Source organism: Solanum stenotomum, chromosome 9 (genome assembly GCF_019186545.1).
Source record: "Solanum stenotomum isolate F172 chromosome 9, ASM1918654v1, whole genome shotgun sequence".
NCBI lineage: Eukaryota > Viridiplantae > Streptophyta > Magnoliopsida > Solanales > Solanaceae > Solanum > Solanum stenotomum.
Window position 1 is genome coordinate 50,539,566 of NC_064290.1, and position 22,354 is coordinate 50,561,919.

Consider the following 22,354-nt stretch of genomic DNA (forward strand, 5'->3'; position numbering starts at 1 on the left):
TTTCATCTGTTTCAAGCGAATCCAAAGTCTATTTTTGGCTGCACGTCAAAGTGCCAGTTTTGTCCGAAAGGACTATATGAACTTACCCCAACTCCTCATTTAAGTTTAAAGTATGAGCTTGAGCAGGAGTTCCTGTCTCATCATCGTACATAGTAATTTCCTGATTTATGAATGATGCATGTAGGACTTCCGCGACTTCAATAAAGATATAGAGCGATATGGAAATTAAATAACCACACAAAATAAGTGCAGTGAGCAAATACAGAAGGCCAGACAACTCAGTCTCACTTATATCAGCTTGACTTTGAAGTGAAGCACAACAAAGGAAAAGAAGCAAAAGAAAGAATATACATATAGAAAATCCATTCATTTCACATTTCAGTATATACTGAGAAAAGGAGAAGCGAGAATCATGTACATCAATTGACAAAAGCAAGCCAAATAAACACATTTACATACATCATTTGAGTTTATCACAAGTGACACTACATTCAAGTTTTTCCATAGATTCTAGTTACACAAAACCTATTGTCCTCGTGTCTGTCTTACGCCAATCATTTTCAATATAGGACATAATCCGAGGTATCAAAAAGTGACACTACACTCAAATATTTAAAGGTCTTCAATTAAGCAAAACTAGCAAAATGAACTTTCCACTTATCTTGCAGTCTACCATACTTTAAAGTTTATCATTGATGATCATAAACATCATAGTTTGATGCTCAAGTTCACCCATGCGTATAAATAATTCCATCTTTTTGACGTCATCACAAAGAACTATTGTTGCTTTGATGCGTTGCTCTGTGGAGTACAAGTCAAATATAGGGGATTCAATGATGGAATAAATTTGATCACGAAGATCAGATTGGTCATGATTTCCAATCTTGTCAATCAAGGCACCCATTCGTTTGTCTTGACTGTCAGTAAAGTTTTTTATAACCTCAACCATACCTTTAAGAAATATCTCAGAATCATTCTCCGGGATCTTTTTTCTTTTCTTGCATTTCTCCTTTTCATTGACATTAGAAGACCTTTTGGTATACTCACCTTGTTTATTGGTTTGTTGAGATCCAGCTTCTTCAGGTTCAAATGCTCCAGCATTTTCATTTTGAGATGCTTCAGGAAATGTAGTAGCTCCAGTAGTATTTCCAGCTTCTCCCGTAGTCACATTAGGTCTATGACTAGAACTAGCTTCTTCATCGCCATCAAGATCAATAGGAAATCCCAAACTCATATCGTTAAACAGTACTGAGGATTGACTCCTTTGAATTTCCTCAACAGCATCTAATGGGCCTTCTGCAAACTCCCCTGTTGCTCTATCCTTGCCAAAGATTTCCTCCCAATCCACAAACATCGACCATTTTTTCTTATTCATGTTTTTGGCATTTGGATCAACCTAGAAAATAATCACAAAATAAAACAAAGTGATATAATATTACTCAGTTAATAACTCTTTCATAGAACACATAAATAAATACATAACTATAATCATGAACAACTAAAAAGCTCTCTAAGTTGTGCAATCGGTATCTTTGAAATCTAAATTTATTGGACACAACTTTTCAGTATTCAAGCTAAAAGACTTATTAATGCTCACTGTAGCAGCTATGTTTGGGTTGACACTAATTCATAAAGGCTTTGGTGGCCTGGGACAGAGTGTGCACTCCCAAAGCAGTAGTTGACTTGAACCTTACCAATATTCAACTCTGGAACAAGACAAATATAGACGAGATTGGTGGGTAGTTATCCCCAATCAATGTTTATAGTTGAGGGCAAATCGAGGATTACCCACAACTTTTGTCCATAAATTTAGAACACAAGGAGCGTAAAGTCTGAAACAAGATCATTCATTTGTTTATCCGTGAGAACACGAGGCTAGTATGATGGATATTATTGAAGTGGATGCAGAAGCACGCTTACTTTTCTAGTGATAGTCGTGGATAGTCCACATGAAACATATTCAACAAATTCACTCCCTAGTGAAGAAGTGCAGATCTAAACAATTAAAAGCATCAGGCAGATAGTGTAAAAAATTATAATAACTTTAATAAAGTATTAATTACCTTTAGGAAGTCATCCCAAAATTTGGGATCATCAACTATTATAGCTCCATCACCGTATTAAAATCCCAATCCACTTCGACTCTTTAGCATAGCTATACTTGCATAACATCTCTTCCAATATCTTATTCTAGATAAGACATGTGGTTCACCTTTCAATCCGCTGTTAGGATGATGTTCACATAAATAACATTCTAATTCCTTTATGTATCCTGGCTTGAAGGTTCCATTATCACCTCTCCAACCATTAACACATAACTCTTTTAATCCATCTATAAGAGTTCGTTCTTCTGCTGCAGTCCATGTCCTTCTAGTCGAAGGAGTTGAATTTCTTGATCTTTTTGATGCGTGGGAAGATGTTTGACTGCTCATTTTGCCTTTATATTCTTGTGGAATAGATTATAAAAATAAATAGGAAGAAAATTATAATGATAATAACAATAATGCACACATTAAATAGTTGAACAAATCTATAACCTTGTCATGAACTTAAGAACTGATTCTAGAAACACTTTATATAAAAAAAAAAAAAGTAGGAGAAACTGATATATTCAGGAAGTGGTTGGCTCTCCAGATTAGTAGCTTAAAAGATATTGCATTCAACAGGTGGTCGTGCAAACATTCACAAGTGGAATTATGTCGAGAAACTGACTAGCTTCATGTGGATACATTGTCTACAATACATAGGTAAAACCTTTCTCTATATCCTTTTATGTAGACGTTATCAATTTGTTCCTTTCTCTAATGACCATCTTCATGGTTGCTGGAAATCAAATATAGGAAGAGCAATACTAATTCCTTTCTCTCTATATGCATACTTATCATTTAGTTTTCTTTTCCTCTATCAACTTTTAAAAATTATAATCTGCACTAGTGTTGCAGGGTTCTTTTAGTTTTAGGAGATTGGAGTTGTAAAATAAAGTCAAATTTTACTAGTAGAGGAAGTGATGAAGAGTAATAATTATAACATATTAAGAAAACTACAAATTTCATAATAACATATGCCAAAAGTTACAAAAAGGATTCAAGACTCCCAATTAACTTGTATAAGATCACCAGATCACTGAAACAGAGGAGAGATTCTAACTTTTGATATAAGGCTGACCTTAAAAGCCCAAGTTAGCTAAATTCATCGCAAAAAATAAAACTTAACATGTCATCACTGATTAGATCTTGCATTCCACATTGATTGAGCCAACTCATCCCTCCAAGTGGTCCACTCTTCAGATGATTCAACAACATCAATATGTTCAGGTTGATTCTCAACTTGTTCTTCCATATCCATGTCTAAAGGATCCACATCCATCTCTCTACGGATATAGTTGTGAATCAAACAACAAGCACTTATAATTCTATTATGAACTTTAACAGAGTACCACGAAGAGCTCCTAAGAATTCCCCAATGCCCTTTCAAGAGACCAAACGCCCTTTCGATAACATTACGAGCCCTAGCATGCTTCATATTAAAAAGTTCTTCTCGACATCGAGGTGGGGGGTTGTCACCTTGCCAATCCCTTAACCAATATCTATACCCTCAGTAAGGTGAAAGAAAACCTTTTCCATTTGTATATCCTCCATCACATAAATAATTATTACCTATAATATAAACATAAAATTTAGTTACCTTTCTATTCTTTTCATGTACAGTTACCTTCTCAAAAAAATAAATACATCATTCTTTTTGTGTTCTTATATGCATATATACATGGCATACCCTCAGGAATTTTTAAACCATTGCGTCGCACTACAGCGTCTCGTAATACACGACCATCAGCAGCTGATCCTTCCCAACCATGTAACACATAAGTAAAATTGAGATTTCTATCACAAACTCCCAATACATTAGTAGTTATATCTCCCTTCCTTGTCCTGTATCTTGGTTTGTACTCAGATGAAACTCTAATGTGAATGTAAGTACCATCTAGTGCACCTAAACAACCCTATAAAAAATATAGAGTTATCTCGCACTAAAACGAAGTCTTAGTAAAATTACATTATTTAGTCATATACAAATGCTAAAATTAAAAATCTCACCTACCTTAAACCTTTTCCATCGATCTTCAATCTCATCTTCAAGGATCGGTTTAGGATTGACAAGGAACAATGAAGTTAGTTTGAGTATAGTTCTCAAGCATTCATTAAAAGCTTGACTTACGCTCCATCCAGATCTAATATAATCGACCTTGATAGATCTATTCTTCTCGTGATGAGCCAAGATGTTTAAGAACATTGCTAGCTTTTCACTACTTGACATATATTTACCATCAGTCAAACCTCCGACATCCTTAGTTAATAGAACTAAATTATGAAAGGCATTTCTATCCATTCTTAACTTGTCGATACATACAATGTCACTATCATTTATGATACAATTTAAGTGAGAAATAACTTTTGGTATTCGGACACTCATACGGTACCTAATCTCATGCACATTTCTGTATTGCCTTCTTAGTGAAAGACCATGAATAGCCATAAAAAGGCAAATAAGGACTACAAGAAATTGTTGGCACATTATCTCCTCAAGAATAATATAATCAGTACTCGAAAGATGTTGAAGATCCATAATAACACCTAAGTTTTTCATAAAAATTAGACAAAATCAATACACACAATATGAACAGAAATCTATAAATTTTAAGCATAGATACTAATAGTGACGATGTTGTTCAGAAACTTTCAACCCACAAAATACTAATTAATTTGCAAGCACATTTCAATTCACCTATTTACAACCATTTGGGAACAAGAACGAAAGAAAAGAAGAAAAGAAGAAAAAAAAAAGTTCAAACCTGTATAAACCCTACACGGCTAATAGTGACGATGTTGTTCAGAAATTAACCCTACACGCTACGCCTTCTCCATAGCCAAAGAAGAGAAAAGACTGCGAGAGAAAAAGGAAAGTCGCCAAAAAGCAGAATAGCGTGAATTCTTTACCAATTCTGAAGGATGTATATAGAAATTGAGGGGCAATTCAGTCATTTCGTTTCCTTGTCCAAGTATTAGTAAACCTGGGATTAGTAATCCCTAGATATCCTTGGTATTAGATAAGACCACATATGATGTATTAAGTTATCCATGTATTATGTATGTTTGAGTTGAATTGTGTAACCAAACATTGTATTAGGGGGATTAAATTTTAATCCAAGGACTATTTTAATTAATACATCCTACCAAACGGCTCCTTAATGTTGCTTTCCTGAACATTTATAGGAATAATAAAATGGACTAAATGATAATAACTGTATCTTAATATATAAATATTTTAACCATGGCTAGATAATTCACAACATTTTCTCAAAAACACAGACACAATATATAATCAAGGAAAAAGAGTATGAAAAATATTTCAACTTTGGTCGAAATTACTATTATGATTCCAAACTTTATGGATGATCTTTTACCCCCTGCACTATTTAATAGTGTATTTTAAAGAGATAAGTGTCAAAAACACACCTAAACTATATCTTTTTTTGAGTTTCATACCTAAACTATTGAGAGTGTGAGTTATCACTTTTTAGTTTGAGAAACACACCTCTCTATGTGTATATCACTCTCATCATGGTATGTGTATATCACTCTCATCATGGTATGTGTAATACACTCTCTCTGTTATTTTAAAGAATTTCCACATCACACTCCACATGGACAAAACATTCAACCTTGACAAAATTTAAAGAAATTATTAGTATTAGTAAAAATTAAAAATTAAAAAATTATTATCCAAAAAAATAATATTTCTCTAATAAAATAAAATGTAAAATATTTTTCTTACCCCACTCCATCACTTTCTCTCACCCCCCACCCCACCTCGGCCCTTTTTATTATTATTTATTTTTTAAATTTCTTTTATAAAAATATTTATTTTTTTTACTTCATCTCCTCCCCCTCCCCCCACCCCACTTCAAATACTAATTTAGATATTATTTTATTTTAAAAAAATAAAATTCTACCCCACCTAACCCTCCGCATCCAAATTTTTTTCTCATTGTTAGATATATACATATCGAAAATATTTTTTACTTGCCGCCGCAAGATTTTTTTAATTTTTTTGTTTATTTATGTTATATTTGGTACACTAGTAGAATTTATTTTTTCTAAAAATATATGTACGTACATATCTAACACAAAATGAGAAAAATGTAAAAAAAATAAAAATTAGGAGTGGAGGATTAAATAGGATGGGGTAAATTTTTATTTTTTTTAAAATAAAATAATATCAATTTTTTTTGGGGGGGTGGGTGAGGGTTTGCGGGGTCGGGTGAGGGTGAAGTATGGATTTTTTAAAAAGATTTTATAAAAGATTTTTTTTAAAAAGGATGGGGGTTGTCTGGGAGGGTTACGTGGAGGAGGTGGTGGAGTGGGGTAAGAAAAATAATTTAATTTTTTTTATTTTTATGGATAGTAATATTTTAATCTTTAATTTTTAATTAATATTAATAATTTATTATTTAATTTTTGTCAAGGTGGAATATTTTATCAATGTGGAATGCCATGTGTCAAGATTTTTTTAAAATAAAAGAGAGAGTGCATTATACACACCACTAAGGTGTGTTTCTCAAACTAAAAAATGATAGTTTAGGTATGAAACTCACACTCTCAATATTAGGTATGAAACTAAAAAAAGAGAGGATAGTTTAAGTGTGTTTTTTACAGTTATCTTTATTTTAAATGTATATATATGCTTACGTGGACATGTTACTATTTATAATTATTCAATATTTATGATGTCCATGTGGGCACATATATACCTTTAAAATACACTATTAAATAGTGAAGGGGGTAAAAGGTCCTTTCCAAAGTTTGCTATCGTTATGATAATTTCGGTCAAAGTTCGAATATATTTCAGACCTTTTTCCCTATAATCAAAGTATAAATTATGGCAAAAGTTTCAATTTACTACTGCTTTCTTCCTATCATTACATTTTTGTCATAAGGCGCAACTGTCGTGCGTCTTACAAGACGCTGACAGCGGTAAGGCACATAAAAATTTGAGTCTTACCCAGTTTGACCTGATTTCAACAGCGTTAATTTGAGAGTTAAAATGTTGCCCTTTTGGTTCTTAACTGAATTTTATTGCCCTTTTGGAATTTTTGAAATTTTTTTTCACCCTTTTGGCTCCGGATTGAAAGGTTTAAGGGCTTGCAAAAACATTAGTATAAGTTAAGTTACAAGCGACAATACTAGTGAGTTGTATAAGATCCAATTTTTAATGAGTATATCCATAACTTATAAAGATTTAAGAGTTGAATTGCCCATCAAATTAAACATCTACGAGTATAGTTTTCATCAAAACAAACCACTCATCAATTCGACTTTGACACAAGTTATGCATGATTTACGACCTATGCGGCTATAAGTTATGCATGATTTACGATCTATGTGGTTCCAAAGTGGGTGGCACGTGCATGAAACCAAAACCTTGGTTCGACTTTGACACAAGTTATGCACGACTTACGACTTATGCGTCTACAAGTTATGCACGATTTTCGACTTATGCGGCTACAAGTTAGGCACGATTTGTGACCTATGTGGCTCCAAAGTGGGTGGCACGTGCATGAAACCAAATTTTGGTGCATTAGAGGTGCGTCGCATTAAATGGGTAAGTTCGTAAGCGAAAGTTATTGATGCAATTAAGAAATCTGTAATGGAAGTAGTTAATCTAGGAGATAGACTCGAAGAAGATGATAGCCAAACCAGGGTTATAATCGAGGATTGAGGCTGAATTGAATGTAGAAGAGAAAGAGAGAATCAGATTTTATTTCATGAATACCGCATCTTACATGCAGTTGCTATATTTATAGAATTGAATCTAACAACAAAATCTGAAATTATAACTGCTACAGCTAACCGCTCCAATAAACTCTAACTAACTTGCCACATCACCTACTATTTTTGTCACCTCAGCTCGTGTACACCTAACTTGTATCAATACCCCTTGCTGAAGAAAATCCTTGTCCTCAAGGATGAAATGTATGGAACCTATGCAGCAACTCAGATTCAAACTCCAAGTAGTTTGAGTGTCATCAATACCAAACCACTTCACCAAGACTTGTCCCACTGCTTTATTATTCTTCACAAGCCTTCTGTTGAGAACAACCTTAGGACTAAGTCAATAGGGACTGGAAAGGTGGAAAACAGGAGGATGATTGATGATGGAAGGAACTTCAAGGCATCTTTTTAGTTGGGAAACATGAAAAACTGGGTGAATAAGAACATCAACCGGTAGCAATAACCTGTAAGCCACTGCTCCAATCCAAAGTGGATGGCACATGCATGAAACCGAAATTTGGTGCATTAGAGGTGCGTCGCATTAAATGGGTAAGTTTGTAAGCGAAAGTTTATTTTATAAGCAATAGGTTGAGGATTCACTTTTCATTTAATCTAGTTTTGTCTACAAGCGATAAGTTGGGATTCATTTCTCTTCTTTGACGTTTTGGTTAGCTAAGACTTTTCGTCATGATCTTAGATTATGGATTCAAGTAAAAAGATCATATTTTATATCTCCATCAATTATTGGGGTAAAGTTTAGGTAAAGTTTCTCATCCTTCGTCTCTCGACATCTGAGGTAAAGTTTCTCATCCTACGCTACCCTCGTCAATATAAACTTTCCAATGTTTGGACAAATAACTGTATACACCATTATACTTTGAGATCCATTAAATATTTTATCTATTTCTTTTTCATCCTACGCTACACTCGACAATATAAACTTTTCAATGTTTGGACAAATAACTTTGTACACCATTATACTTTGAGATCCATTCAATATTTTATCTATTTCGTTTTCTTTCTACCAGGATGAATAATAGTTTAAGGACAATTTTGGGGGGAAATGAGAAAAAGAACAACAACAAATCTTACATAAAAAATAGTGATTCTCTTGAAACTTTAATCAAAAGAAAATGAATATCAACAAACAATACTACCTTAAAACGAGAAATGGTCAGCCCCAATTTTTTTTTATATAACTAGCCATTTATACGTGTTTATAGTTTATACAAAGAGTCGGTATCTTATTATATAACTTGAAAAATGTTCTTTCGAGTTAATAATATGTTAGTCATTTATTACAATATGATACATTGATTCTTGCTTTCAAAAATCTTATTGATAGATAATAAGTTTTAAGTAGTTTAATTCAAAGTTCTAAAATATCAAATAAAGTTTTATTGTTATTTAAACTTAAAAATTTGAGAGGAAAATTTACTACATTCCTACTATCGCAACTATATAAAAAAACGAATGAACTTTCCTAAATATTAATAGTAACATTTTTTTATATATAGCTATAGCCTATAGTAATTCAGCCATAACAATCCCAACATAATTGAATTGCTACTTCATCAAGTAGAGAAGAAAAAACTCAAAGACTGCAACAATAGGAATGTAAACAAATTAGAATAACATTACATATATAAGCTATTTCTCTTGCCAAAGTATTCCAATTCTTGCACTTGTCTTCAAATATTCTCTTATTTCTCTACTTATACAATGGTAGACATTAAAATTTTGTAGGACTCTAAAGACGTGTTTAATTCGAGTTGGGACTCTACAAGGTGTGTTCGATTCCAGTTAGAATTCTCGGAGGCTACTCAACCCTAAACTCTAGAGCTAGTGGTTCAATGACACAGGTTCATCGAGGTTGAAGACATATCATCAAGGTTGAAGACATGTTCATGTGGTTTCAAAACAATCTGCAATCAATTTGTTGATAAAGAAGACTTTTGTCCAGCTACATGTGAAGAAGAGATTTGAATCATATTTTCAACATTTCTATTGTTGCATCTTTGAAAATAAAAAATAAAAAATAAAATATTTTTAAAATCATTTTTAAACCATATATTTTAAACTTTATTTTTAACCATGACAAGCAGACTATGTGAAGAACAAAGATATCATGCATGTGAAGAAGGCGGATCAAGTTTTGTCAAGAAAATTCAGCCAAAAGTGGAGATTTGTTAGGGTTTTGCCCTGATTTTCTTACCATATTTGAGTTTTAATTTTACTCGAAGGAAAGTTAAAGCATTACCATAATTGCTTTTTAACTTTGCATGAAAGTAAAATATAATTCTTTTACATATTTGGTTATTCTTTCCTTATAAGAAAAGTTTGGAGATGTATAAATTAAAGATCTTTATTCTCATATCAATAATACAATAACATCCACAATATAGTTATTTAGACACTTTTGTCTATGGGGAGATTTATTCTCTCAATAGTTTTAATATTTTTCTTTTATATTAGTTTTCACATAATAATATTATGTTTTCAATATAAGTTTTTGTCATCTAATTTATCAACGTCTTGATTTGCAATTGTAAGCTTTCGCATGACGCTCTAATCATTTTCGAACCCAACAAGCCACATTAGAGGTAAAGTGCTCCCTAACAAAGGCGACTCTATACCAAGGGAACTCGAAGTTGCCTTTGTTAGAAAGCGCTTTACCCGTCAATGTGAGACTTCCGACACAAATTCAAATTTAATCGAGTTCTAACGTAGATACCAAATACCGGGTGTGAAACCAAAAATAAAAACAATTATGATGTGTTTGTTAGGTGAGGTGTAAAAAATTACTTATAATTGAAATGAATCATTAACTTAGATTCAAACAGTTTACTTGTCTGCTGCTCCGACTTTTACAAGGAAAATTTACTTTATATTGTCAATAGAGCATTCAATGTCATTCCACAACCTCACAATGTTTATACATGTGTAGCCGTAACATTTATTTGCAATATCAATTGTGAAATACTTCGAGTTGGTATGCAAAAACCAACTATGAAGAGTATCACGTTATGTAGCGTTCAATCATTTTTTTGGATATATTTCCGTATTTATAAGTTAATTTTTAAGAATTATGCGATTTTTTTGGTTTTTCGTGTGTATTAGGCCATTAATCTGGCGCCTCGTAGCACCAGAATTTTTTTTCTAAAAAAATTATGAGGACTTCCGTAATGAGTTGGGGAAGCGTTACATAGTCTCACTGTTTTTCAGGCAAATTTTCGCATTTACAAGCCAACTTTTTAAAATTGCGCGACTTTCTTGGTTTTTCGTGTGTATTAGCCCATGAATCTAGTGCCTCGGAGCACCCAACAAATTTTCTAAAAAAACTTTATGAGGTCCTCCATAATGAGTTGGGGAAGCGTTACATATAGTTTCACAGATTTTTCAGGCATATTTTCGCATTTACAAGCCAACTTTTAGGAATTACGTGACTTTCTTGGTTTTTCGTGTATATATTAGCCCATGGAACTGGCGCCTCAGAGAACCCAAATAAAATTTTCTGAAAAAACTTTATGATGACCTCCGTAATGAGTTGGGGAAGCGTTATGTACAGTCCCATAATTTTTTCAAGCAAATTTTCATATTTACAAGCCAACTTTTAAGAATAACGTGACTTTCTTGATTTTTCGTGTGTATTAGCCTAAGGATCTGGCGCCTCAGAGCACCAAAAAAATTTTCAGAAAAAACTTTATGAGGACCTCCATAATGAGTTGGGGAAGCTTTACGTATAGTCTCACTATTTTTTTCAGACATATTTTCGCATTTAAAAGCCAACTTTTAGAAATTACGCGACTTTCTTAATTTTTCGTGTGTATTAGTTCATGAATATGGTGCCTCGGAGTACCCAAAATATTTTCTAAAAGAGCTTTATGAGGTCCTCTGTAATGAGTTGGGGAAACGTTACGTATAGTTTCACAGTTTTTTTTCAGGCAAATTTTCACATTTACAAGCCAACTTTTGGAAATTATGTGACTTTCTTGGTTTTTGTGTGTATTAGCCCATGGATCTAGCGCCTCAAAACACCAAAAAAAAATTCAGTGAGGACCTCCGTAATGAGTTGGGAAAGTGTTATGTACGGCCCCACCATTTTTTTAGGTATATTTTTCATTTACAAGCCAACTTTTAGAAATTACGTGACTTTCTTGGTTTTTCGTGTATATTAGCCCATGGAACTGGCGCCTCAGAGAACCCAAATAAATTTTCTAAAAAAACTTTATGAGGACCTCCGTAATGAGTTGGGGAAGCGTTATGTACAGTTCCACAATTTTTTCAAGTAAATTTTCACATTTACAAGCCAACTTTTAGAAATTACGTGACTTTCTTGGTTTTTCGTGTGTATTAGCCCATGGATCTGGCGCCTCAGGGCACAAAAAAAAATTAAGAAAAATTTTTATGAGGACTTCCGTAATGAACTGGGGAAGCATTACGTATAGTCTCACTATTTTTTCAGGCATATTTTCGCATTTACAAGCCAACTTTTAAGAATTACACTACTTTCTTAGTTTATCGTGTGTATTAGCCCATGGATCTGGCGCCTCGGATCATCCAATTTTTTTTTCTAAAAACACTTTATAAGGTCCTCCGTAATGTGTTAGGGAAGCGTTACGTATAGTTTCACATATTTTTCAGGCATATTTTCGCATTTACAAGCTAAGTTTTAGAAATTACGCGACAATCTTGGTTTTTCGTGTATATTAGCCCATGAATCTGGCGCCTCAAAGAACCCAAATACATTTTCTGAAAAAAAATTATGATGACCTCCGTAATGAATTGGGGAAGCATTATGTACATTCCCACAATTTTTTGAGGTAAATTTTCACATTTACAAGCCAACTTTTAGGAATTACGTGACTTTTTTTATTTTCGTGTGTATTAGCCCATTAATCTGGCGCCTCGGAGCACCAAAAATTTTTCAGAAAAAACTTTATGAGGACATCTGTAATAAGTTGGGGTAGCATTACATACAGCCCTACCATTTTTTCAGGTATATTTTTGCATTTACAAGCCAACTTTTAGATATTACGCGACTTTCTTATTTTTTTTCGTGTGTATTATAGCTCATGGATTTGGCACCTTGGAGCACCCAAAAAAATATTCTGAAAAAACTTTATAAGTACCTCCGTAATGAGTTCGGGAAGCATTACGTACAGTCCACCATTTGTTTCAGGCATATTTTCGCATTTACAAGCCAACTTTTAGGAATTACGCGACTTTCTTAGTTTTTCTTGTGTATTAGCTCATGAGTCTGACACCTCTGAGTAATCAAATATTTTTATGAAAAAATCTTATGAGGACTTTCGTAATGAGTTGGGGAAGCGTTACGTACAATCTTACCGTTTATTTCAGGTAATTTTTTACATTTACAAGCAAACTTTTAGGAATTACGCGACTTTCTTGATTTTTAGTGTGTATTAGCCCATGAATTTGGCGCCTCGGAGCACCCAAAAAAATTTCTAAAAAAACTTTATGAGGTCCTCCGTAATGAGTTGGGGAAGCAGTACGTATAGTTTCACAGCTTTTTTCAGGAATATTTTCGCATGTACAAGCCAAGTTTTAGGAATTACGTGTGTTTCTTGGTTTTTCGTGTATATTAGGCCATGGATCTGGTGCCTCAGAGAACCCAAATAAATTTTCTGAAAAAACTTTATAAGGATATCTGTAATGAGTTGGGGAAGCGTTATGTACAGTCCCATAATTTTTCAAGCAAATTTTCACATTTACAAGCCAACTTTTAGGAATTATATGACTTCCTTGGTTTTCGTATGTATTATTATCCCATAGATTTGGCGCCTCGAAGCACCAAAAAAAAATTCAAACAAAACTTTATGAGGACCTCCGTAATGAGTCGAGGAAGCTTTACGTACAGCCCCACCATTTTTTTCAAGTATATTTTCGCATTTACAAGCCAACTTTTAGGTATTGCACGACTTTCTTATTTTTTCGTGTGTATTAAAGCTCAAGGATCTGGCACCTTGGAGCAACCAATTTTTTTTTTCTGAAAAAACTTTATGAGAACCTCCGTAATGAGTTCGGGAAGCATTACGTACAGTCCACCATTTGTTTCAGGCATATTTTCGCATTTACAAGTCAACTTTTAGGAAATACGCTTGGTTTTTCTTGTGTATTAGCCCATTAGTCCGACGCCTCTGAGTAATCAAAAAAAAATCTGAAAAAATTTTCTGAGGACTTCCATAATGAGTTGAGGAAGCGTTACGTACAGTCCCACAGTTTGTTTCAGGCAATTTTTTTACGTTTACAAGCCAACTTTTAGGAATTACGCGACTTTCTTGGTTTTTCGTGTGTATTAACCCATGGATTTGGCGTCTCGAAGCACTCAAAAAAATTCTAAAACACTTTATGAGGTCCTCCATAATGAGTTGGAGAAACGTTACGTATAGTTTCAAATTTTTTCAGGCATATTTTCGCATTTACAAGCCAAGTTTTAGAAATTACGCGAATTTCTTGGTTTTCCGTGTATATTAGCCCATGGATCTGGCGCCTCAAAGAACCCAAATATTTTTTTCTGAAAAACTTTATGAGGACCTCCGTAATGAACTAGGGAAGCATTATGTACAGTCCCACAATTTTTCAAGCAAATTTTCACATTTACAAGCCAACTTTTGGGAATTATGTGACTTTCTTGGTTTTCGTGTGTATTAGCCCATGGATCTAGTGCCTCAAAGCACCAATTTTTTTTCAGTGAGGACCTCCGTAATGAGTTGGGGAAGCGTTACTTATGGCCCCACCATTTTTTTAGGTATATTTTGCATTTACAAGCCAACTTTTAGGAATTACGTGACTTTCTTGGTTTTTCGTGTATATTAGCTCATGGAGCTGGCACCTCAGAGAACCCAAATAAATTTTCTAAAAAAACTTTATGAGGACCTCCGTAATGAGTTGGGGAAGCATTACGTACAGTCCACCATTTGTTTCAGGCATATTTTTGCATTTACAAACCAACTTTTAGGAATTACGCGATTTTTTGGTTTTTCTTGTGTATTAGCCCATGAGTCTGACGCCTCGAAATAATCAAAAAAATTTCGTGAAAAATTCTTATGACGACTTCCATAACGAGTTGGGGAAGCGTTACGTACAATCTCACCGTTTATTTCAGGCAATTTTTTTACATTTAAGAGCCAACTTTTAGAAATTACGCGACTTTCTTGTTTTTTCATGTGTATTAACCTATGGATCTTGGGCCTCGGAGCACCCAAAAAAATTCTGAATAAATTTTATGAGAAACTCTGTAATGAGTTGGGGAAGTGTTATGTACAGTCCCACCATTTGCAGGCATATTTTTGCATTTTCAAGCCAACTTTTAGGAATTTCGCAACTTTCGTGAATTTTCATGCCTGTTAGCCTATGGATCTGGCGCTTCGGAGCACCCAAAAAAAATTTTGAAAAAAAATCATGATGAGTTGGGGAAGCGTTACGTACAGTCTCATCATTTTTTTTTAGGTATATTTTCGCATTTACAAGCCAACTTTTTGAAATTACGCGACTTTCTTAGTTTTTCGTGTATATTAGTCCATGGATCTAGCGCCCCAGAGCACTCAAAAATTATTTATGAAGACCTCATTTATGAGTTAGGGAAACGTTACGTACAATCCTACTATTTTTTTCAAGCTTACTTTTGCATTTACAAGTCGATTTTTACAAATTATGCAAAAAAAAAAAAAAATCATGTGTATTATCTCATGAATCTGACGTCTCAGAGTCGCCCAAATTTTTTTTTGAAAAATCTTTATTGAATGGTGATTGGAAAAAGTCGAATCTTGTATCTAGCTTGCCTTTTGAATTGTGAATTACAAATTATCCTGGTTTTGTGCTGGAGGATGATGAGGATGTGATTTATTTCAATTATATGTGTCTACACAAAAGTGGTGAGCTGATTAAGTTCTTGCTTTAAGCCCTCAAAACTTTACTATAGTTGAGAAATGATTGTTAATATGTATTTTTTAGTATATGGTACAAATAAAAATGAACGGATACCATACCAATAAAATAAGGTGCAAAGAAATTGAATTCCTCTTATTACTCGTTGCCATGAATAAAGAAAAATCATTATTCATTTTCTTTCTCCAATCCCATCTACCACCCCTAACTTCGACTGTCATCTCCGCCACGGATGATGGCAGCATGGTAGAAGAAATTATGGACCAAACACCGACTCCTTCATCAACCATAACTGCAGATTCCTCCCTCTCATCTCAACCGCATCTCCCTTCTGCTTCCCCAAACAACAATAATCATATTCTCGAAATCACCCTCATTTCTGCTCAAGATCTATCTCCTGTCTGTAAATCCCTTCGTACCTATGCGTTAACTTGGGTCAATCCCAATCGTAAACGCACCACCCGTGTTGACAATCATGGTCACAATAACCCCAATTGGAATGATAAGTTCTCTTTCCGTGTAGACGATGAATTCCTCAGCTCCGATTCATCAGCTATCCATGTTGAAATTTATACTGTTTCATGGTTTCGTGATATTCTTGTAGGTACCGTAAAAGTTATTATCAACAATCTCGTAAATCCTTTTGAAAACACCAGCAATCAGAGTAAGAAATTTGTAGCTCTTCAAATTCGTCGACCTTCTGGTAATCCACAGGGGATACTCAATATGGGTGTTGCCCTAATTGACAAATCGAAACGGAGTATGCCGTCGTTATTCACGCCATTGTCGTTGGATCATAGAGATATTTTAGACAGGAAAATAAATGATATCAATGCTCAAGATGAAATGATGAATAATAACCACAATCATACCGATGAGAAATTGCAAATTACCAACAAAATTCAAATGTGGCAGCAATCACATAACGTAGCTTATTCCGAGATCAACAATAATGGAGAATTTCCAAATCAAGCAGGGTCGATAATAAACGGGTCAGAACTGTGCTCTGACATTGGTCCATCTGCTTCTATTGTGGCAGCGGAGACAGCAGCAAAGAAATTGCAGCCACCATCAAATAGGGAAAATGAAGACGGAGAGAGTTCTATATTAGAGGAGTTGACAGCAGAGGAAGCATATGGTAAAGGATTAGAGGAAACGAAACGAGCAAAAGAGGGACACACACGAAGGAATACAGACGGAGGATTGTATTCATGTTTTGGAAATGCATATTGTTTCGAGTTCACAATTGTTTGTGGAGCGGGTAACAATCAAGGGAATCGTAGAGTTAATAGTAGTACTGACAAGAGCAGAAAGAAAACAAATTCTGCTTAAATATTAATGTATGTATGTGTCCCTTTTTGTATACTAATACACCTATTTTATACTATGATGAATGAAATAAGGTGTAACAAACAAGTAAATAGCCTAATAGTGAACAAGTTGCTAAAAGAAAATGCAATTAATATATTTTTGTTCATGTTCTCTCTAAGACTCATTTTATTGTAGTCACAACATTTTCCATCTAACATAATTAAGTAATGATCTACTTTTACTTTTACTTTTGGCAAGATTTGGTGTTACATCTTATTTATTATAGTCATAACATTTTCCATCTAACATAATAGTCAAGTATTCACGATGATATCACACATTGTATTGGTGCGGCATGAATGAAGTGGAGGCTTGCCTCTAGAGTCTTGTGTGATAAAAAAGTACTGCCAAAATTCAAAGGTAAGTTCTATAAAATGGTAATTAGACCGACATTGTTGTATGGGGAGAAGTTTTGACTAGTAAAAAATTCTCATGTACAGAAGATGCATGTTATGGAGATAAGGATGTTGACGTGGATGTGTGGTTATACTAGGAGTGATAAGATTAGAAATGAGGATATCCAGGATAAGATGGGAGTGGGATCTGTGGTGGACAAGATGAAGGAAGCGAGACTGAGATGGTTTGGACATGTTGAGAGGTGATGATGTAAGAGGTTGGTAATAGAAGGTACGAAGAGAGGTAGAGGTAGACCGGAGAAGTATTGGGAGAGGTGATAAGACAAGTTATGACGCAACTTCAGGTTAACGAGGGAGTGGAAAACGCATATTAGGATAGAAGGTTAATAATGTAGTGTTTATTATTGTTTTCAATGATCTATCCTAATATGTTGTTTATTGTGTTTTGATTGTCACATTATTTTATTGTCGTTTTTGACTCCTTTCTGATAGAATTTGCATTGTTTCCATGTTACTTGTAATATTCTCTTCATTATCTCCTTCTTCTTTGTGCCTGGATTTGTTGCGCTCGAGCTGAGAGTCTTTCGAAAACAGTCTCTCTACGTTCACGAGTTAGTGGTAAAATCTACGAATATTTTATCCTTCTCATGCCTCATTCGTGAGATTTCACGGAATATATTATTATTGTTATCATCATTAAAATCAATAAAAACATGCATTCGTAACTTTTCCCTTGGGTGGGATTAGTGCTTGTTTGTAACAAAATAATTTGAAGAAAATCTTATCATGAGTTTTAACTTCTCTTTTATAATTGTAGCACCAATATTTTCTTTTGTATAATTTTAAACTCCACTTTAAAAAGTTTTTCTATATTTCCAAGTTCAGCCACAAGAAATACGAGTCTGATCGATCATAATTACGTGCCTTTTAACCTATTTTATGTATTGTGAAATGAAGGGATAGTAAACTACTGATCTTAAAGAAAAAGGTAAGTTGCACTTTTGATTAATTAGGTCATATCATTTTCATTGTTGAACTCAAATAACTAGTTGTTAGAAATTTAAACACCATAGCTCATCATATCATTTCTTAAAGTATGATCCTTCTTTTAAAATCAAGTCAAATTATTGTTAAGAAGATAAATGTGCTTGAGTCGTCCCTGTCTCATGTATTAAATTGTCAACGCGGTTTGGCTAGCTATGTGCTAGAGGATGGTATGCAACCGGAGAATCAGATGTCCTATAATCCCACAAGGTTTACAAATAGGCATGCATATAGATACCATATATAGAGAGAGAGTTTTGTTTCAGTGTTTGTACTTGTCTTCAAAATGATCAATGAAACATACAAGACCTTCCCCTTCGGATGGATGGACCAACCTATTCTTGATATGATATCTTCATCAACAATATAATTGGTCTCATTCAACCTATATGTTTATTTCCAACTTTTTTTAACTTAAAGTCACCATCCTTACAAAGTAAAGTTGCACATTATCTTCAAACCAGGTAACACTTCTCAATTTTCAGCAATCACCAATTGCAAACTTTGGCTTAAAATATTGAAATGGAAATTTCAACAGGGCGATACATCTTAAAAAGTTACTTATTGTATGGGTATCTCCATATCCTTTTTTTCAACTCACTTTCGCAAAAATGTCAGAATACACAGCTTATAGGTGTTGCAGAGGACCTGATAACAGGTTTCAAGAATATGATAATATTGTAGCATAATAAAAGAAAACTGCAATGTAGCAAAAGCACCACATGTATCGCGAGAGGCGAGATTCAGAGGGGAGTGAAGTAATAACCTGCTGGCTGTCCCATCCCATAGGGCATTGATGGTGGCATTCCAGCGCCATAGTAGCCCGGGGTAGCTCCTGCAAGTCTGGACAAACCCATTTGGCCTTGCATCCCGTTGCTTGCGTATTGCTGCCACAGCTGTTGTTCCTGCATTAACAAATGTTGTTTCCTCTCCTGTTCAGCCATTTGGACGTAAGAAGGAGGTGGCACAGCTAGGGAAGCAGCAAATGGATCTTGGTTCCCTACTGGTTGGACTGTTCCATCAGGGGCAGGTAACGCAAGCATAGGTGTTGCAGTCTTTCCCACTCCAGGCAATGCTACACTGCTGGCACTCCCACCAGTCACCTGAGTATTGCTCACGTGCTGCCTCACGGTTCCCTGATCGTACATCCCGTTTAACAAAAGTGAATCAAAACCACCTGCTAAATCAGCCGTCTGCTTTGACAAATTACTGGCGGTTTCTACCAATGCTAACTCCCAGTCAGCTTTGCCAATCTCAGCAGCTGGTGTCTGCCAAGCTGAAGTTACTTGTCCAGTCTCTCCATCAGACGGGAATGCTTCCCAGGAGCCATTCCCCTTGGCTACAGGCCCAGAAAATAGAGCTAATGCCATTTTATTGCCCTCACCATCAGCTGTCACTCCATCATCCTTCAAATTCACCAAGTCTTCAGTTACCTGCTGAGCATGTGGCCTTGGCTGTGGTACAGGTTGAGGAGGAGCAGGAGGAGGTGTGTGATTCTCGGGTGGTGGGAGAGCTTTAATTTCGTTCATATCTGGTGTTTTCTCCTCTTTAACTGCTGACGAACTCTCCACCCTATTTACCTCAGGGCTCCTTGGCCTATTTGCCCTCTCTCTCAAGAAGCCCTCAAGTGTGCCCAAAAGCTTATCAGTGATGACTTGCACCTCTGGGAACTCGGATGGCCTTGCAATCCCAACATCCTTGCACCAATTGTAAGTGCCCACAAGCTCATCGATCATCTTTGCTGCACTAACATAAGCATCAAAAGTCTTGACACAATCAGCATACTCCATCTCTGTGAATCGATCCAACAAATTATGTAATACCTCACAAATATCAGCATAAAGCTTGAAGCTCTCCTTCACAAGAGAATATAATGCCGCCAGCACCATCCTACTATCCTTGGCTGCACCAGTCGGTCTACAAGCCAAGAACCTATCAAGAAGCTGAAGCAATTGATTCAACCTCTCTAAAACCTTCTCAGGCTTCATTTCTCTGGCTGGCGTCACCCCACTTTTCTCTTCCCTTCCAGTAGACTCATCAGGCTCATTAAAGAACCTCTTTCTCCTATCCATCCCATGTCCATCGGACCGATACTGACCATAACCATCACCGTCATTCAACTTCCTATCATAAGTAGAAAACTCAAGCTTCTGATCTAAATAAATGGCATAAGTCCTAACGAATCCAGAATGATCCCAGGAATTCGAGTGCGCTTCATCACGAAAACCAGACATATTCAAAACCCTCATCCCTCTCCGACTTGCATACATGATCTCTTGACCAAGTTCAGGGTCTCCATCAGTTAATAGCCTATGCACAAGCACTAAGGCCTTCAACGCCACAACCCAATCATGGGTTTTGCTTAACCTCTTTGACACTGCAAAAACAAAAGCACTAACATACCCTCGAGAATTAGAGGTCAAGTGCAAAATCTCCCTAATATATTTCTCATCTGCTGGATCATTATCATGAGTGGTTGCTTTCACCACCAATACTTCAAGGTCCGGCGCAACATTGCCAGTCACTTTAGCTAGGCTTATACTAGTTTGATCTTTCACTGCTCCAATTGCCTTCCTAATACTCATAGCCATCACAATTATCTAATCCAATAACTTGGTGCCTTTAATCACCTTTCACAAAAACAAAAACAACAACAAAAAAGAATCCTTTAATCTAATATTATTTATTTTCCACTATTCAAATTGATTACAACTAGAATTAAAAAAAAAAGTAAAATGCATCTTGTCGAAGCGTGACCATCTCATCTAAAATTTTAAGTTGTACGAGAGAACATATTATTAACATAATTATAAGCCTAATTCTTTATAGGCCAACAATGTGAAAATAATTCTTCTTTTTTAATTATGGTTAGAGTGAGACTCCAACCCACCGCCTTTCTTTTCTGAATTGTATGATCCTCTCATCTATGATTAAAATTTGAAAACAACTCTTGTAATTAAAAATATTTTGAGGGTATGAAAAAATTGTTTGATTCTACATATCCTGAATAAAAACCAACAACATACCCCATGTATCCTGATACTGTCATTAAAAATAGAAAACATTGTAAATATATTTAACAAACAAAAATTAAAAAATTAAAAAAAATCTAAAACCCTTTTTTCAGTTAATCACAAAAAATTGAATAGATCCGAGTCAAAGCCGGCAATGATGAAATTTTCAAAAGATCTTTCAGTAGATATCAGTAAATACAAAACGTCATTATACAAAATTCAATCGTTAGAACTAAAATTACTGAATACCCAGATGAAATCACATTGAAAATTGATAAATAAGGGCAAAAAACTCATACCCTTTAAAGAATTTCACCCGATCGGAACTGATCGGTAGTTTGCCGCCGGCGATTCTGTTTTTTTTTAATTTTTTGGCGGAAAATCCAACTGTACCAAAATTGATATATATATAAATATAGAACTGAGAGAAAAGAGAATTGAAGAGAAGAAAAAGACGCGTAGAGAGACACAGTGATGGCTAAAGTGAGAGACTTTCTTGTATATACAGTAAGTCAGGACTCAAGGTGCCTTTTGTGGGTGTTTTTGACATATTCATATTCATTCTCTTTTGATTTGATTTAAATACAATTTTTCAAAAATATTTTTGGGTGCCGGTTAGACCTTTTCTTACTCAAAGACTTTTATTTAAATCACCTTCGGCATATATTCTTCAACTTCAGGTGTACGAGTAGATATACGTGACGTAATATATATATGTCGTCATGAAGGATGCAGATTATCAGGTAGAAGTACAAAAGGCAAAATCAAACTCAACTCGTTCAATCCATTTAAATTTGAGCGGGTTAATTTATTAGCTCAACCCAGTACA

The 22,354-nt window shown here is 34.8% G+C and overlaps 2 protein-coding genes across 2 annotated transcripts; one reads left to right on the forward strand and one right to left on the reverse strand.

The window, feature by feature from the left end:
* The first annotated feature begins 15,963 nt into the window (after positions 1-15,963).
* Positions 15,964-17,103, forward strand: LOC125876714 (uncharacterized). The gene has a single exon (XM_049557941.1). The coding sequence runs from the start codon at positions 15,984-15,986 to the stop codon at positions 17,070-17,072; it is 1,089 nt and encodes a 362-aa protein (XP_049413898.1). The 5' UTR covers positions 15,964-15,983; the 3' UTR covers positions 17,073-17,103.
* A 1,911-nt stretch (positions 17,104-19,014) lies between these two features.
* Positions 19,015-21,986, reverse strand: LOC125876019 (putative clathrin assembly protein At2g25430). Its single transcript, XM_049557112.1, has 2 exons — positions 21,825-21,986; positions 19,015-21,141 (listed from the first exon to the last, which is right to left on the reverse strand). The coding sequence occupies exon 2, from the start codon at positions 21,100-21,102 to the stop codon at positions 19,255-19,257; it is 1,848 nt and encodes a 615-aa protein (XP_049413069.1). The 5' UTR covers positions 21,103-21,141; positions 21,825-21,986; the 3' UTR covers positions 19,015-19,254.
* Positions 21,987-22,354: the final 368 nt, after the last annotated feature.